The sequence below is a fragment of the Schistocerca piceifrons genome, chromosome 6, assembly GCF_021461385.2.
Source record: "Schistocerca piceifrons isolate TAMUIC-IGC-003096 chromosome 6, iqSchPice1.1, whole genome shotgun sequence".
Lineage (NCBI taxonomy): Eukaryota > Metazoa > Arthropoda > Insecta > Orthoptera > Acrididae > Schistocerca > Schistocerca piceifrons.
The window spans coordinates 367,472,378-367,491,344 of NC_060143.1; the positions used below are offsets into that span (position 1 = coordinate 367,472,378).

At 36.4% G+C, this 18,967-nt stretch overlaps 1 protein-coding gene across 1 annotated transcript in view; it reads right to left on the reverse strand.

The window, feature by feature from the left end:
- Positions 1 to 18,967, reverse strand: part of LOC124802490 (low-density lipoprotein receptor-related protein 1) — a 735,000-nt gene that overhangs the window by 290,430 nt on the left and 425,603 nt on the right. The window contains exons 10-18 of the mRNA XM_047263305.1: positions 18,256 to 18,481; positions 17,983 to 18,154; positions 13,570 to 13,710; positions 13,298 to 13,475; positions 12,966 to 13,196; positions 12,637 to 12,850; positions 12,353 to 12,551; positions 7,343 to 7,618; positions 1,840 to 2,085 (exon numbers count right to left, since the gene is read on the reverse strand). Of these exons, the coding sequence (XP_047119261.1) occupies positions 1,840 to 2,085; positions 7,343 to 7,618; positions 12,353 to 12,551; positions 12,637 to 12,850; positions 12,966 to 13,196; positions 13,298 to 13,475; positions 13,570 to 13,710; positions 17,983 to 18,154; positions 18,256 to 18,481 (1,883 nt within the window). The remainder of the gene's footprint in view (positions 1 to 1,839; positions 2,086 to 7,342; positions 7,619 to 12,352; positions 12,552 to 12,636; positions 12,851 to 12,965; positions 13,197 to 13,297; positions 13,476 to 13,569; positions 13,711 to 17,982; positions 18,155 to 18,255; positions 18,482 to 18,967) is intronic.

The following is an 18,967-nucleotide window of genomic DNA, read 5'->3' on the forward strand; positions in this document are numbered from 1 at the left end:
CACCACTGACATTCTAATTTACCCTACTTTTAGTTTGTTAATGTCAACAGGCTTTGCTCCATTTTCAAAAAAGTGTATGTTTGCACAAAATATACACTTTCTAGTATTATTACAATCTATTTGTTAGCTATCTGCATTAGCCCCTGACTACCAATCCATTCTGCAAAAACTACACATCAATACCACATTCCATTTCTGCAATATTTGTGGTGCAAGGTTTAGATGATCTACCCTGTATATCTTCCTTAGAAAAAATTTATTTCATAATCAAAACTGTATTTAATTACTACACAGCTATGTTTGTTGAAATTCACAGATACAGAAATAAGTTAATTTAAATATACTTTCTGCTTATATTTGTCATTTTGTGTGTCTGATGCCATAAAAAAAAGGTGGAAGGAACCTCTTTCTTCTTTAATAAATAAGGGTAAGAAAAGTAATTATAATTTCATTAAAGAATATACAATAAAGAATAACACTTTCAATTTTCTTTGAAAGAGCACTTAAGTTATTTAATACCTACTTATTTTAGATCTGTTAGCTGGTGGGGTGAAAATGCTTATTTTTGTGTTCACAGTGTTTAATTATATTCATAAATATTACAATATTATGTTTAACATAGACTTAATTTACAAATAAAGACGTAAATGAAACAGAAAAGCTTCTATTTACCAATCTGCAACTGGCACAAACAAAAGATAACAAATCTTATCTTTTGAACAATAGGTTTCTTACATCTAGAAAAAGAAAATAACAAACTGAAGGGACAATTCATTGGTTAGAGAGGATAGTCATATAAAGTTATACAATAAAAGAAAGACAACAGGACACAATAGTGTGAAAATCAACAACTGAAAGCTCACAATAGAAGAACATTGAAAATTTGGGGGGTTAGAAACAACCATAAGGCTAGTCAGAGAACATGGGAATGTTTGGTGAACATGAAATATACATCCAACAAATATTGCCAACTAGAAAAAAAATTTAAAAAATCAGGAAAGAACAAATTACAGTCAGTGATAATTTTGGATACTATTATTGTAGGGAGTGTGAACAAGCTCAGACTGGTGGAGTTGGGGAACAAAATCAACCATGTCCTTTGAAAGGAACCACTGTGGAACTTTCTTAAATCAGGATGGTTGGACAGGATTTTGAAACACCGTCATCCTGAATATGATCTGTCACTGGAAAGAAGGATTTGAAGAATACTTGGTCATTGCCATTTTCAGAGAATGCAACTGAGCAGGATATTATGTATTCTCACTTCTGAGGCAGACACTTCATAACCTCACACCCTTGCTGATAAGTTAATGGTTATTATGAAGACATAGAAAGCTGAACAGTGGCTCCATATCAGCTCATGTATGACATAAGTCATTTTATGGGTGTACCCTCTTTTGATAAATGATGCCTTAAACAGTGATGTGGGAAGGAAACTGGTTGAGAAAACGTGTAGTATCTGAGTAGGATGCTACAAAGGTTGACTGGGGCAACAAAAAGCTGTGTAGAGTTGGGGAGGATAACAGTTAGTAGAGTGCATGTGATTTCAGATAATTATTCTTTCATCTGTTGCTTGCATCAGTTGTTAATTATGCTCTTTCTTTGCCATGGTTTGTTCTGAGTTCCTAATATTATCATTACAAAATACACAAAGAGTCCCTCTTAATCCAAAACATTGTCCTCTTTCACCTGACGAAGGAACCATCAACACCAAAAGTGCTTTTATTTCACCTCGTGTTCTACCTGATATAAAGAACCTTTTTCCTCTAACAGTTTAATTTTCATTATTGCATTCTCTATTATGAAAAAGTGAAAAATATGAAAAAAAGTTTGACAAACCACAGTGTTCATCAGAGTCATCTCCCGGCCCACAGTCATGAGCATGATCACAGAACCAGGCAGCTGGAATACAGCGACGAGACACTTTACAGGTGAACTGAGTAATGCTGCAAGTTTTATTTTTACAGCGTTCTGGGTCTTCATCTGTGGCATCTGCACAGTCTCTGTCACCGTCACATACCCAATGGTTCGTGATGCATCGGTTCCCATCACATCTAAACTGATCCTCACGGCATGGCGTATTCTCTGTCAACATGATATTACAACTGGATAATAATTAATGTAATTTTATTAGATACATGCTAAGTTAACTGCTTTCTCACCAACTGTGCACAAAGACCAATGTGTTACATTATCTCTGACTCGACAATATTTAGCACCAATTAAATAAAAAATTTAGTCACTGTAAATCACAGTTCTTTATGAAGGAAAATGTTAATTAGATACAAATGAAAATAAATAGCCTGCAGCTATGCTGAGAATTGAATAATCAGAAACTCAGTCCAGGAAGAAGGTAATACTTCCCACACTTATCTAATACCATAACCCTTTTTGTTTGATTTTTTTTAAATATGGTTCTTTTTTCTCGGCTACAAGTGCACCATAACATGATGAATAACATATTGTAATGAAGCTCCATGATCAGGCCCCAAGAGTTCCAACAACTGCCTAAGGCATTCTGGTCAAGTATTCTGGATGGATATGAGGTTAATATACTGCTCTCACAGCTGTTAGTATCAGGTTCTGAAACTTGAACTATTACTTTCTTTCATGTGCATCCTAAGTTGTTATGGTGAGACTGAGTGGCTCTCGTTGCAGTTGTCTCACCAATGAAAAATCCTTAGAATAGTGAAGACTGAACCAAATTCTTTGATGTAACTATCACATATGTTAAGCACTCAGCTGTGCTGGTGGTCTATACCCTGAAGTACTTCCTCAAATCCATGAAATTTGCAAATGTATAAGTGGAGAACTTTGTGGCATACTGGTGAACTACCAGTTTTCCATTTTAATTCTGTATAATATTTTATCATTATGCTCTGCAACACATTTTTTTTCATTGGACAACCATGAGCTCAGTTTTATAGTAGTAAGTTGTTTGCACATTACTTCACTCTTGTCAAATATAATCTAACATTTATGCCCTTTAATCTAAAATTTGGACTCCATATTTCTTAAGCTGCAGATATCAGATATCATGTCTACTGATGACAATCGGCAACAAGAAACTGTTTGCTTAAAAAGTTTTGCTCCCACATTTACATTGTGTTGATAATTAGCACCAGTTCATTCATCCATTTAAATATTGAATCACAGCTGAGAGCCTTTAGAGACATGGAATGAGATAGATACAAATTTACAAGAGAATAGGCATCAGAGCTACCATGTCAACAATTACCTAGCATTAATCTATGGAACACTATTTGTTCTTTTAGAACAATTTTGAGCAAAAATAATATAACATGCAGAATAGCTTCTATTGAGAATATAAATACTGCTTTCACAGTTATATTGAATATCTGCTGTATATTATAACTCTTCTTGTTTAATGAATACATGAGTGCATTAATAATCCTCTAAGGGCAATAGTTATTAAAGTTCTATATTAATGGAGTTCTATCAGCAATGATAGTTGTCACCAACATAGTTTTTCAATATGCAAAACTGTATAATAAAATAAATTGTATGGGGATATTTTTAATTTTGTTTTGAATTTGCATGGGTTCTCTCTTTCTAGATAATGCATGCTGTAATCTTGCAGCAGAACATGGAACTTCACAATAAATGCTAAATAAGAACTCAAAATTTTCATAAATGTTAGTTGTGTATCTTATATAATGGTAACGTGAATCACATTTATCTGGAGTGGGTTTTTATAACTGGCCAACATACCATTGGATGATAACTGTCTTGGAAACTGATTACAAGAATGTAATAACCTTCAAAGTGATTCAAAGTGATTCTGCAGTTACTGTTCACTTTTGCATGTACTTGACTGATACTGCAGAGTGTCCCACATAGAACTGGTACACCTCACATAGTGGTTTATCATCTCTAGTCGAATTGCTTGTCAAGGAGCAACACCGTCTCGAAAGTTGGCTCCATCAAGGAATGTAAAGAAACGTTTAAGCGACGTATGGTGGTAGGAAACCCCCAATGATCAGCACTAACCAAGATCTGAACAAGAAATAGAGGGCTGTATGATCCATTCAGTGTGTGCAGAGGAATAGGTGACTGACAGCAAGGACCCCTGAAACTAAAGACATAATTTGCATGGACATTACGAGAAGCTGCAGCAAGTCAATAAGAAGGTTATCGCAGCAGGTTGTTGTATCTCGTGCATAATGTACTAAAACACATGAAATTAAAAGACTGTCATGTGGGTGTGGTGCAAGAGTTGAAATCTAAGGATCAGGAAAAAAAGAGTTCATTATTGTAATTGGCAGTTAATATCATCAACCACCAGCAGTAAATCGGACCCTTTGCTCTACTTCATGTGAGTTGAGGCCTAGTTTCATTAGTTAGGTTATGTATACTCTGAGGATTGCAGATATTGGCCATAGGAGAACCCAAATGTTCTGTATGAAGAACCTCTCCACTCAGAAAAGATACATTGTTTGTTATGTGCATTGTTGGCCGCATATTTTTCAATTACACCTTTAACAGGGTCAGATATCTAGAGATCTTTGACTCTTTCTATTCACAATTAACAGTTGCAGAGAAGTTGTATGCAGTATTCCAACAACATGGAGCAACTGCTCACACATTCTACCAAAGTATGGCCCACATCACCAACATGTTCCCTGAAGACAGACTTGTCAGTAAAGGCCTCTAACCCCCACCCCCCAACTACCTGGACTTAATATTGTGTGATTTTTATTTATGGGGTACACTAAAAAGCAAAGTATGTCCTGATAACCCTCGCAAAACAGAAAACAGATCTTAAACAGAACATTACTAGAGAACGTAATAACATCACACCTGCTGAATTACAGCATGCTGCTGCTAACATCATCAAAGTCAGCGATGCCAGGGTGCCCATGGCCACCACCTCCAGTATCTCTTATAAAGAGGTAACTACATGTTTTTAACACTATTATTATCTGTTCTTTTTCAGTTAGTTCATTGTTACTTGACTCTCGTGCATTAGGTGTACTGGTTTTATGCGGGACAAGCTGTAGCTGTGATACTTCAGAGGGTAACTTCCAAGAAAAATTATGAATGAAAATAATTTACATTAATAAGCATTTTTACCTGGAAGTCAACATAATTAGTGAGGTTCATAGGTGCAATATCTTTCAAGTGTTACTATATTGTAGTTGCAGCTACTTTTCACTGCAATCAGATACTAATGCAAATTTGAGCAACACTTCATTTTGTCAGATTTTATTAGGATCAACAGAGAAATGGTATTGCATGTCCTATATCACTAAAAAATGTTAAGAATTCACATTTCATACAGCTGGTTCCTTTATAAGCTAGTTCACATTCTGATTTTCAGTAATTGCTTACTACTACTACTACTACTACTACTACAATTACTGCCACTGCTACTATAAAGAAGACCAATGAAAGCAATTTGGCTATAGAAATAATAATGGTGTCAAACCTTGACATACAAATGCCATCTTCGATAGTATCACAATGGATATTATATATAAAATTAATTTCAAACAATAGCTGCAACTGTATTTCTTTTGGTGAAAGGGGAAATCAAATCAAAGCCAACCTTACATTTAAAGATGATATACTGCAGCAACAATGTGGAAAAAAGTGCTGCTGTCACTGAGTAAAGCAGTTTTTTGTTTTGAGAGAATGGTCTCTATATCCTTTAAAAACGATGATCCTTACATTTTTGTAAAAAAGTTGATGCAATTATTCAAACTGACTGAGAATAATTACCAAATGAATTGATGGTGAGCTGGACATAATCAGTTAAGAACATTAAAAAAATGTGTCAATTGCACCTCTCAGATGTTAACTGATGACCTCATAAATAAAGAATGTTCATCTGCTTCAAAAATATTGGTGAAGTTGATTATTTTCTTGTATCTAGATCACTCATCTTGTGGTTAAGAAAATCATGAAGTGCCATTCTTCATGTATTCATAGAAAAAAATTTCAAGACAGTTACACCTGATGTGGCAGTACAATGGAAACAAAGACTTCTGAGCATGTAATGGAAGTTCCCCTACCGCTGTCACCCAAGTGTCACTATATCCCTATAGAAGCAGAAGCTCCATGAAAATTGGGCCTCCACACTTGTTACATCATGCAGTGTTTTCCTTCTGATTTACTCCTCTATACTCTGGAAAACACAGTGTGAAGAAATATTTAGGCCAGCTTGGGTTGGCAACTGAAGTGGAGTACAGCGATGATACACAGAAGGCTGTTCCAGCTGACGTGCATGCCCACAGGCCATGCCTGACAGAGGGCATGTTTTCGGGTCTCAAGGGTGTCCGTTTCCCATGCAGCAGCTTTAGAACAGCCTGATACACAGGCTCTTAATAACAAAATAGCACCACATCACAGGTTTTGAGCAAAAGAACTATTAGAAGTTTTTTCTTTGTAGTACAAACATTAAGGAATAAAGTAATACAAAGTAAGCTTTACCAAAAAAATAAAAGTGAAAGCAGGCTTTTGTGGCACATATTGCTGATGAAATCTTCTCAGGCTTCCAACCAGGTGGCTGTGTTCAAATTCTCTCACGTTTTGATAAGTGACATTCTCATCATCTTCTGGCGAAGTGAAGATGATGAGAATGATACTCATCAAAACACAGCCACCTAGACGTAAGCACAAGATGATTTCATCAGCAAGAAAATAAAAATTTCATTTAAAAAATGAAAGACTCTTAATACAAAAGTGGCAAAACTAGCTAACACATTTCAAGGCTAAATAAAACAAAAAAACAAAGTATATAGTAAGTTTTATTTCATTCTCACCTGAAAGTACATGAAATGCCATTTTAGTCACAGTAATTTTTTTTTTTTTTTTTAAAGGATAACATGTGTTAACTGAGTGCTATTGTTGGATACATGGATTTAATGAATGATGGAATGGTTCATAACATGCTGGAGTAGTACAAGTTTACAATCAGTCAGCTATGTGTACCCCTACTGCTGCACACTGATCATGCATAGTGCCTTACGACAAATGTCAACTTTTAAGATAAAAACAAGCATACATGAGAACAATGGTTCAAATGGCTCTGAGCACTATGGGACTTAACATCTGTGGTCATCAGTCCCCTAGAACTTAGAACTACTTAAACCTAACTAACCTAAGGACATCACACACATCCATGCCCGAGGCAGGATTCAAACCTGCAACCGTAGCAGTCACGCGGTTCCAGACTGAAGCGCCTAGAACCGCACGGCCACATCGGCCGGCCATGAGAACAATGTGTGACTCAAGGATTCTTCATCAAGCAAGATGAGGAATGTTGTCTTCAACTTGTTTTTGTGCATGACTGTCAACATCTAGTAAACAATCTACTCACTGCATCCAGAACCAAGACCAATAGTCTCATCAGAACCATCTTGACAATCTGCATCTCCATCACAAACATATCGCTGGTCAATGCAGAGGGCCTTGTTTGTGGGTGTAGCACAGCGAAATTGACCAGGTAAACAGGGAGACATTGAAGAGCTGTTGGCAGAGACCTGCCCACTTCCAATTTTAAGATGGTCATCATGTGATGAGCAAGTGTGGCCATCTGGGAGACTCAGACATAATTCAGGACAAAGATCATGATTCCTGGAGCATTCATTGTCCCCTGTAAAACGTAATGCACATTACCACACTAAAGAACATTCACATCTTAGCTAAATGTTGCTCAATAGTTACATTTTTTCTTCAGACGAAAGATCTCTCCTTGGTGAGTTCAATGGTATAAGTTACAAATTTCTTAAATATAATACATTTCTTTTGAGACTTCTAGTACGGCTTTGAACTACCATCAAGCTTAAGGTGAATTAATATACAATTGTTACTTTTTCCTCTGCAGAAAATCTCAAGTACTATTCAGTGGATGATGCTTATTTTGATTATTACAAGTTTTTCCACAGAAGTTGCACTACCAAATCTGACACTTACACAATACTCATCTATTCAATTTCAGAAGGCATTTTTATTTCATCTGAATTTATAAACTTGGTTGAAACAAAAAATGGTTCAAATGGCTCTGAGCACTATGGGACTTAACATCTGTGGTCATCAGTCCCCTAGAACTTAGAACTACTTAAACCTAACTAACCTAAGGACATCACACACATCCATGCCCGAGGCAGGATTCGAACCTGCGACCTTAGCAGTCGTGCGGTTCCGGACTGAGCGCCTAGAACCGCTAGACCACCGTGGCCGGCTTGGTTGAAACAAAACAATATCTTAAGTATGAGTTAAATTAATGCACACCAAATATTTACCAAATAACTGTAAACTAAATATGACTGTCAATGTCTAACATTTCGTCATCAACCTGGTATGTGAGCACATTCTCGTAATAATTTCACTGGTAATGGAAGAAAAGGATACAAAGGAAACCCTTGGACAGTTGTACAAATATTAAAAGTATGCAGTCCATTTATTGGTAATTTTAATCCAATTAGTACCTGCTAAAGGTTCCATAGAACATTACCAAAGATATGATTGCAGATCTCAGAAAATGAGCCATTGTAGGTTTTCATGACTGGTGTTTATATTTCATTGGTGACATATAGCTTTTGGGATTTAGATCATGTACTTAGGTTTAGTTTTGTGGCTTAAGTTATTGTCTTCAGATATAGGATACATCAGCACAGATTACAGTGACCTGAACTCTGTACCCATTATTGAAACTTTCAAGCCGACTTGTTGACATATTGCCTGTTGGCTTCTGTCTTGAGTTCTTTGGGTGACATTTGTTTAATGATTTTCCTGATGTTTTGCCAGCACAAGTGATTGGCACAGGTTCACCCATTATATCTGTAGCAGACGGGAAACGAGATCTTGGCCAAGCATTACATTTACTGATGCATCAACATCTGAAGGCTTTTTCCTGGTTATTACCACTGTGGTTCTCCCCTTGTTATCTGCAACGGTTGTTTGCTGCAGCATGAGAAACCAGGATCTGTTTAGCTTGAGGCTTTCTTCTTCCTTGTTGAATTTATTGTCATGTTTGTGGATTTCTATGACTTCCCTGAACAAACCAGTGTGGTGGCTCTTCTCCACAATGAGAACCTCTTATGAGTCGGTGAATTTTATAATGTGGTTGGCCTCACAAAGCATGCTCTCTGCCAAGTCCGAGTTCTCCTCCTGTCCAAACTGCAATATACCATTTGTATTTGGTGATCTTGGTATTGATGAATCATCCATTCAGCCTAACATACAGTTTACCACATTTACATATTATGTGGCAGATTCCCGACAATACAAATGGGTCCTTTCGACATTTGCTGATCTGAGACACACTTTGATCTTCTTGGCTGGTTTGTAAACAGTCTTTATGCTGTGTTTGTGCAATTCATGGCCAACTCTGTCTGTCACCTTGGGATGTATATGGCAGAAAGCCTGTATCTAATGTTTCTCCTTCTGACATGGCACTTTGCTAAATGTTAGGTATTGTGACACTTATTATGCAGCAGTTGCAGTACCCACTGCTCCTCAGAGTGCATTCCAGGTGTTGCACCTCACATTCGAAGTACTGGGGTTCACGTCTTTGTGTTGCATGTGTTGTGAACATATTAATCATTCTCCTTTTCAGACTCGGTTGTCAGTTTTCGACAAATGTGTCCCAGGTTCTCACCAATCCTTGCAACTACCAAAGGGCATCTGTTGGTTCTTTTTTATCTCCATAGTATATTTTAGTTGGCATGAAACTGTTCAGACATAATAGGAAGTCACAGAGCTGTTCCTCACCATGGCTCCAATATACGTGTTCTAGACCTTAGGTTTCCAGCACCTGTCTTTCAAAATGTTCCATAGAGAAATTGGTAACCACTGGATTAAGTGGGCTACCCATGCGCAGCTGAAGCAGAAGTGCCAAGTGCTTTGCCAGTTTATACATTACTGAGGTAGGGGCTCTTACAATTTGTCTTAATGGTATAAGATCTTCACAGATTTTTCATAACCCTTACAGCTAAAGTAGTATGGCTTATGTGTTGTGCAGGTTTATCTGTATATTCACCAACAAAGAAGATACCTTGATTAAACGATTTGTATTCCAAGTGATCCAATGCACTAAATCCAAGCTTAGCTTTCAGTACATTATCAGATCTAATAGAGCAAGTATCACAGTCTTCATCCTTCAGATTTTATTACAATGGTCACATTTTCCTTGTTGACAGAGAGTATCAATATATGCTTTTGTCTAAGTTAAGGCTCTTGGTAGCTTTTAACTCTTCTTTTTTCAAGTTGCAAGATGGTGGCTTTGCTCTATGTAGTATCCTGCCGCTTTCAGTGCATATTTCCTCAGCTTTTTCACAACGCAGGGTCAAGATGACCCCTTTGGTGTTAGCAATGACATCCTCTCCAATTAAAAGTTCTAGGGATGAAGTGACATTCCCTCCTTTTTGGACAGAGATTCCTTTGAGGTCACTGGTCACTTGCATTGTGTGTGACATGTCAGGAATCAACTTGTCAATCTGCTTACTGCATCTTTCATATTTTTTTCTGTCTCTCGATGCAGCAATCAAGTTTATCCTGCATGCTCCTGCGAGTGATGCCGTTGATCTCATCCCAATCATCTTGATGCATGCTGCCATGGAATTGATAGAAAATGCCCAAAAGTTGTCCATCAGTTCTTGCCAAGTCTCACTGTGTTGCCTAACTTGCAAAGGCCACAGCAATACAATGTAATTTGATTATCTTAAAGTCCACCAAGTCTAATCAAATTGTATCTTGGAGTATTTTCAGTGAACAAATCAATTGTTTATTTCAGATCAAAGGCCACAACATATCTAATTTGAGTCATCGAGTTTTCTTGTTGAATTTGCTCTCACATAAGTGAATAAACTGAAGGGTTTAAATTAGATAACCTCTTGGCTTGGTGTTAAATAAAGCAAGTAATGCTAAAGCACCTACTGAATTAGTTACAGAACAATATTTGGCTCAACCTGACTATCTAAGAAAGCATTCAGATGAGGCCCTGTTGTAGTGGCAATTATATAGTTACTAATAAAAATGTGTGTGTTCTTGCTATTCTTACCTGTAATGTATTTGATCTTTGTTAGCTGCAATTAATGTCATAAAATTCAAGTATCTATTAGAATATCATCTGAAGACATCCTCTGCAATAGGAAATCAAACTAAATGGTGATGATACACAGACAGATTCCCGACAATACAAATGGGCCCTTTTGACATTTGCTGATCTGAGACACACTTTTATCTTCTTGGCTGGTTTGTAAACAGTCTTTATGCTGCGTTTGTGCAATTCATGGCCAACTCTGTCTGTCACCTTGGGATGTATATGGCAGAAAGCCTGTATCTAATGTTTCTCCTTCTGACATGCCACTTCGCTAAATGTTAGGTATTGTGACATACCTGTACACTTTTCGTATAACTGTGTAAAATTCTCTCCCTTTTCTTCCTATTAAAATTTCATTAACAGTAAAAATTCTTTGAATGAGGTAGTAAATTTAAATGGTGAGTACAGTGTTTGCTTCGTACTATCTTAAGAGTGATACTTCGGTATCAAGTAGCAATATCTACGGACAACAATGAAGTAAACTTCTAATTCACATGTATTGGATAGCATATTATAAAAGAGAATAAGACTGCATAGCTACCTGGAAACTTTGAAAAGAAAAAACTAGGGAGCCTAAGTAAAGAAAGGAGAGTAGTACCTGTACAATTATACACATACACGCATACTGAATCAGACTTAACTACAGTGCACATCACATTGAAAGGTGCCTCTGTGCACAGAAGGAGAGGAGACGAAGTTTAGTTAGGCACAGCAGAGGGGCCACATATGTTGCCAACCGTTTCAAAGTGCTGATGCAGGCAACAACGAAAGTAATTGCATCGCCACTGTAGTGTGGCCACACCACAATATGAAGGAGATCACTTATTTATTACTGTTTAGTGCTGTTCATGGTAAGGCATTAAGATGAAGACCAGCCTAATTGGCTGCCAGTAATTAGAAGAGGGGGGATGTGAAGAACAGTTCAAAAATGAGACATACACTATATCACTATTTTGTTTAGTTTTGAGGACTGTATGAAAATGGCTTTAATGAAACAAGAAACTACACAGGTAGCTGAAACTACTTGGAGACTGTGTTGCCTGTCTTGTTAGTTTCATTTCCTGACAGGATTGAGTATTGTAACTTTAATTATTAAAGCTGCTCTGAAACAGTCCGATACATTATCAGATTTCATTTTCCCTTTTTCATTACATTATATTAAGCTCTGGTATGAAACCATTATGACAGATCTCTGTCACACCATCCAAAGAGTAATTGCATTAAAATGAATAAATGAAAAAAAGAAAAAAAAAGAAAAGAAATTAAAATGGTGGGAACACTCACCACCTTGTGCAGTCTTAGAGTACACCTTAACTTCAAATAATGTTGTTCCTTCATCAATTAACAGTTCTGAAGTTCCATTCCCTATGCGCAGTCGGTGTATAGTGCCCCTCTGAAATTCAGACCAATAAAGTGCACCATCATGATACACTAACCCATATGGGCGGTCTAAATCAGGATCAGTTTTCTTGTTGAGCACAACCTATTGAAAAGAAAAGAAGAGGGAAAAAATAAGATGCTGATAAAAGAAGAAAATGAGATGCAATAGAAGCACAGCAGTTACTTACTTCTGTGGTGGTAGTATCTAATGTTATACTTTCTATAGAGTTCAGGTAAGCATCACACCAGTAGAGCACATGGTTCTGAAAATCAATTGTGAGTCCACTGGCCCATTTGATTCCACTACCTACAAAAATTTCTCTGTTTGATCCATCCATCCACGCACGTTCAATCTGTCCTTCCTTGCTCCAAAAACTGTCCCATTCACTCCAGTACATGTATCTGCAATAAAACAAGACATATTTGAAACATATAAATTAAGACAAATTTGAGAGAGATGCAAGGCAGAGATATGCGGGGAAGGGTGGGGCTGATAAAGATTTAAAAACATAATTACCCATTAACAGGATCTAGCGCAATTGACCTTGCAAAGAAAACATTTTCGACAATTAGTTTCCTCTGTTTGGGATTTTCAAGCTGTGCAACACTGATGGAACTAAGCCCAGCATCAGTCCAATAAAGATTTCGTCCTAGCCAATCAACAGCTATACCCAAACAATTGCCAATAGCTTGGTCTATGAAGGCAGACCTTCCAGTACCATCAATTTTCTGGCGTTCAATAACATTCCTGTACACAAAAAAGGACAAAAATCATTTCTTTTTTGAGTTTTGAAAAGCAAATACTGAATAAATTTAGTGTGATAAGTTACATTTGCTAAGCTGCTTTACCTGTGACTGTCAGAAAAATAAATGTAGCCTGTGGCCGCATCATAATCTAGGGCGACTACCCGAAGGACATTAGTAACTGGTACCATAACTTGGTAATCAGGATTTTTTGTCATTGGCATTCCTTTGATAACTGATGGAGATTCTTTGCTATAAATCAGGAACTCTGGTAATCTTGCCTCTGATGAAATTAGAAAGCAGGTTTAAAACTAATTAAAAGGAGTTTATTGATGCAAAAGGAAATAACCATTGACACTATGTTATGTTAAGCATACCAACACATTTGGTCCCATCCTGGAGTTTAAAACCAGGCTGACAAAGGCACTGAGCAATTCCTTCACTTTTACTTTCATTTTTCCATGCAGTAATGCATATTTGGTCACAGTTTCCATTATTGTTTTGACATGGATGCTGCACTGAAATACAAAACACATAAAACAATAAAATGCAAAGAAGCTTTTGCAGAGACTTTGCACACAGTACTGAGCAATGGTATATTAAAAGTTCTAGACTACATCTTTGTCTATATTTATCTCATAATTTATTTCACTATTCAAAGCAAGTCTCAGTTTCCATACCAGATGGTAGCACTTGCCCAAATAAGTTATGAGGTTGACCACTATTCACCCTATAAACTACATTACTGACTTGAGTAACAGACAGAGAACAGAAATATACGATTAGATTAAGGCATCTGAGGAACAATTCTCCTCTTGCATTTGCTTCATCCAAATGTGGATATTAAAATGTACTGGAAACTGTAAAAAGGAATAAGACTTCCCAAATCCTTTGGAGAACAGAGATAAAATTTTTTTGCAGATGTCACAACCATCAGAAATGGAAGCAGAAGGGAGGGGAAAAAAAGCTCTGCTTCTAAAATTCTCCTTCATTACTTGTTACAAGCACAACCAGGCAATTTCCGCCTGCATGGTCATTCTTAAGATCTTCATCAGAATGAATGTGCAAGCAAAACATAGGCAATATTAAACAGCACATAGGTCATCCACATGTGAAAGCACCACAGCCAAAATCAACCCAGTCTAAATCTTTATGCCATCATACAGGTTGAAGCACATTTCTACATCTACATCTACATAATACTCTGCAAGCCACCATACATTGTGTGGCGGAGGGTATCCAGAAACCACTACCAGTCATTTCTTTTCCCGTTCTGCTCACAAATAGAGGGAGGGAAAAACGAATGTCTATTTGCCTCCATATGAGCCCTAATTTCTCTTATTTTATCTTTGTGGACTTTCCAAAAAATGTAAGCTGGTTGTAGAAGAATCGTCCTGCAGTCAGCTTCAAATGCTGGTTCTCTAAATTTTCTCAATAGAGTTCATCAAAAAGAACATCACCTTGCCTCCAGGGATTCCCATTTGAGTTCCTGAAGCATCTCCGTAATACTTGTATATTGTTGGAACCTGTTGGTAACAAATCTAGCATCCCGCCTCTGAGCAGCTTTGATGTCTTCCCTTAATCTGACCTGGTGGGGATCCCACTCTAGCAATACTCAAGAATGAGTCTCACTAGTATCCTACGTGTGGTCACCTTTACAGATAAACCACACTTTACAAAAATTCTTCCAATAAACTGAATGAAGTCAATCATTTGCCTTACCTACTACAATCCTTACATGCTCATCCCATTTCATATCACTCCTTGACTTTACACCTAGATATTTAATCGAAGTGACTGTGTCAAGCAGTAATACACTGCTAACGCTGTATTAGAACATTATGGGTTTATTTTTCCCATTCATTTGCATTTAACATAGTGTGTCATAATCAAACCGGTATACAGTAACTTATGGGAGAGAAACACCTTCAAAACATAACACTTAACTGCTGTTCTGCTGTATCATCAACCACACTTTATGAAGCCTATGTAGAATCTTCATGCTATTAGTAAAGATTTGCACTTTATACATCAGGGTTACCACAAGCGAAATTCCCTGATATTTCCCTTCCTATAAACATGAAAAAACTACATTTCTTCAGGGACTTCAGCTAGTTTGAAATATTCTGTGTGACCTATTTAAGCTCTGTGACATCATCATCATCATCATCATCATTAAAAAAGCTCAGTCATTGTAAATGTTTTCAAATATCACACCCCAATTTTTTTTAACAGCAAATTCATAATTTGTTGTTTGTTTGTCATTAACATTCTGCAAAACTCTCTGTTCACTCTTGTGTCTCCTTTATGTTGTTGCTTTTAGTTCCTTCAGCCAAACAATTAGTACTTTTACATGTAGTCTCAATGTGCACACATGTGGCAAGGTATGAGTGGTTGACAGTTATGTTTTGAAGTGGGAAAAATTCTCTTGCAAAAGCTGCTGCAGAAACAGGTTTACACATGGCACACTATATGAACACAATGGGTCCAATGTGATAACATACGCTTTTAGACTGGGTTGGCAGTAACTGAGATGATAACACATGTAAATGGGTTACAGTTTATCAAATATAATTAACATTTTGCTTGTATATCGATTCTGATAAAAGATTATTGCAAAAGGTCCTGTAGACTGAAACTGGCCAGCTGTGTTCATGTTGAGGACAAAGTAAAATATTAGCAGCTGCTCAGACATGAATTAAATAATATACAATTTAACAAATTATAATAACCACAAATTTCAAACAGGAAAAATAATAACATCATTAGAAGAAATGTGCAAGGTGGGATTGGGGCTCACTGGCTTTGCATTTTATCTTGTATATCTAGGAATAATGAAACAAATTAAAGATCAAGAAAGAAATGAAGTGCAAAGGGGGCTGATAACAATGAATAAGTAAAAGGTTCATAAAAATGGCATCAGAAGGAATAGATGAAGTACTTGGAAAATTATGTTAATTAAAGAAAAAAAAAAGAGACAAAACTGATTAACAGAACCCAGAATGATAATGGAGGTTTGCTACACATCGTATTCAATAGGTGTGCTGACATTCGAGAGCAGTTACTATGACACAGTGAAGAGCAGTGGAAGGGCAAAATTGTACAACTGAAAAGACTGACATTCTTCATACAAAATATTGCATTGTGCATAGTGATATGTTGATAATAACAATGTGCCAATTAATCAGTGAGTGCTGCATCAAATGACCGGATTTCATTATGTACAGTCATTAAGTTACTTTTTAGCATTTAAAATTGATGTAAGGGATATTGTACATCATTTTCACAACAATGTTACAATAAAGATGTATGAGCAAACTTTCTACTTTTATTTTGTTGAAATGAGTTAGTTTAACACATATATAAAAATGGAGAGGGGGTGGTTGCAATACCATGCACAAGGAAGACAGAATTTAATATTTAGTATGCAAAAAATAAAAGAATGAATCTTTTTTAAAAAGGATCTATAACATTATTAACCAGGAGAGCTATAAAAATAGTGGCACAAATAAGAGAATTTCCTGACTTACACTGTGGCACATAGCAGCAGAACATATGCTTTGGCCACCAAATCAATGGGTTCTTTTTAACTGCGGCACTAAATATAAGGACTACAAAATAAAATTCAGTGGAACACTGGATTTACTTGGGCAAATACTGCAAGCTCCACTGACAGATACCTGCTTCAAAGACACTGACAGCAAAGTTATTACCCCTATTGCTGAAAATTTGCAAAGGTAAATACAGCAACATATTAAAATACTGTACGTACTTTCAAAACTAATCAGTCAGTGACCTAAGGTACCACTCCTAAAAGACAAATATGCAGTAGCTGTGTAATTACAATAATGGAGATAATTAACTATGAACTTTCTTTCTGCTGATCCTTCTCATTTTCTTAATAACTTCTTACAAAGTAATTTATGACAGAACAGGGACCCATTTTTACTGTAAGGATCTTTTGGTTTGACTTCTTTAAATGCTTCATTCCAGAAAAAGTACATTTTGATCTCACAATGAAGTTTGGCTGTATTGAACAAAACCAAAAAAAATTATCCTGTAGCTTGTATAAAATGGAAAAGTCAACTCATAAAATTAAGAACTCACAGTTAATTTAAAAAAATTTACTCAACTGAGATTTCCGTTTTGTACGCGTATGTAATTTTAACAAGTCTTTAAACTGAATTTTCTATTTTATAAAATTACCCTGCTGAAATTTTCTGTGATCTTCTCAAACGCTTTCAGTGTACAGATCACAAAATTTTAGTTGCAAGAATTTAATATATGATGTCAATGGCACACCATGTGTAGGGGCAGAATTTTATATCCCTAGTAGGAAACAGGATAAGGGATTAGTACCGGTAACCCATTCTAAAGTTTCTCATAATGTTTTGTTAAGACTAAAAGAAAAAAAATTAAACAGTTAGTAAAGGTTCATGCTTATTTCTGTGCCAGACAGATTAGTGATACTACAGCAGATTTAAGCTTGCAAGGAAAAATGTCTTTCATTGACTAAATCAGGCCAGATAATAAACACTTTTTGGCATTCTAGCAATTTTTGTACATTCTAAAAAAGATGTATGTTAGAAACACGTACGTTAGAAACTTAATGACCGACAGTTCTGTGTGCAGTGCAGCTACATGTGATTGCTTATTGTTAATTCCTATGATTACTGCCACTGTTAAGTTTTTCATTCAAAATCATGGATAGTGATTTCAATGGCTAATCACTTCTGCAGCAAATTTGATGGTCTGGAAGCATATGTTGCACTAATATGAAGTATACTTACCAGATGGCTGTCGCTGTCGATGGTAAACATGAATAGTAAATGGTCTTCCGATATCTGAAAATGTCATTTCAGTCTCATGGGTAAATTTGTTTACACGTATTATGCTATAATTTCGCCAACTTGTAACAAAAAGGGAATTTTCAAAAACGGTCAGCCCATAAGCATTTTGTATCTGTGGAATAGGTAAGATGCCAAAATTAAGTACATCATCAGTAACAAATCATTGTAAAAGTCAGAAACACTATAATTACTGTCTGTAAACATGATCATTACCGGTGGGCCCCTTTTAACGATAACTCGGTTTGATCCATCATAATTAATTCTCTCTACAACGTCCAAATAAGTGTCTACCCAATAGACTTGCTGTGTTGGATAATCCACTGTGACTCCATAAGGGTACACAATCTTGTGAGTCACTAATTTTGTACGTTCTGATCCATCTAGCAAGCTACGTTCTAATGCAGCTGGTGAACCTCCCCATATTGTGAAGAACATATAGCTGAAAATTGAAAAAAAAAAAATGTTAACAAGTTGTTTGTGGTGATTCACTATTATTATGATTAGACACAGCATTCCCTGACTAGTTCTATCATCTGGAAGAGCTATGTTAATTCTGATGTGACAAGAAAATTGTTCAGGCAGAGGTTGTTTGGTTTCAAAAGATTGCTCTGCTTGCATTACTAAAAATCACATGAATGACATATTCTCAAAAACACAATGGTCATTAGCATTTTTATAAAATGGGATTATGGTATTTGTGCACTACATTAGCAGATCTGTATGAGGCAAACTCAATGATATAACTTATTTGCATACTTGACAAGAAATCATGAAGTAAAAATACACTGAACATCAGGATTTTTCCGCTGGTGTTGCAACAGGTTGAATGCCGCATCATGCACACACTTAATGCAACTCTTGACAGTATGTCACACCTCCAATGAAAGTGGTGCATGATATTAAAAACTCTCAACAGACAGTTATA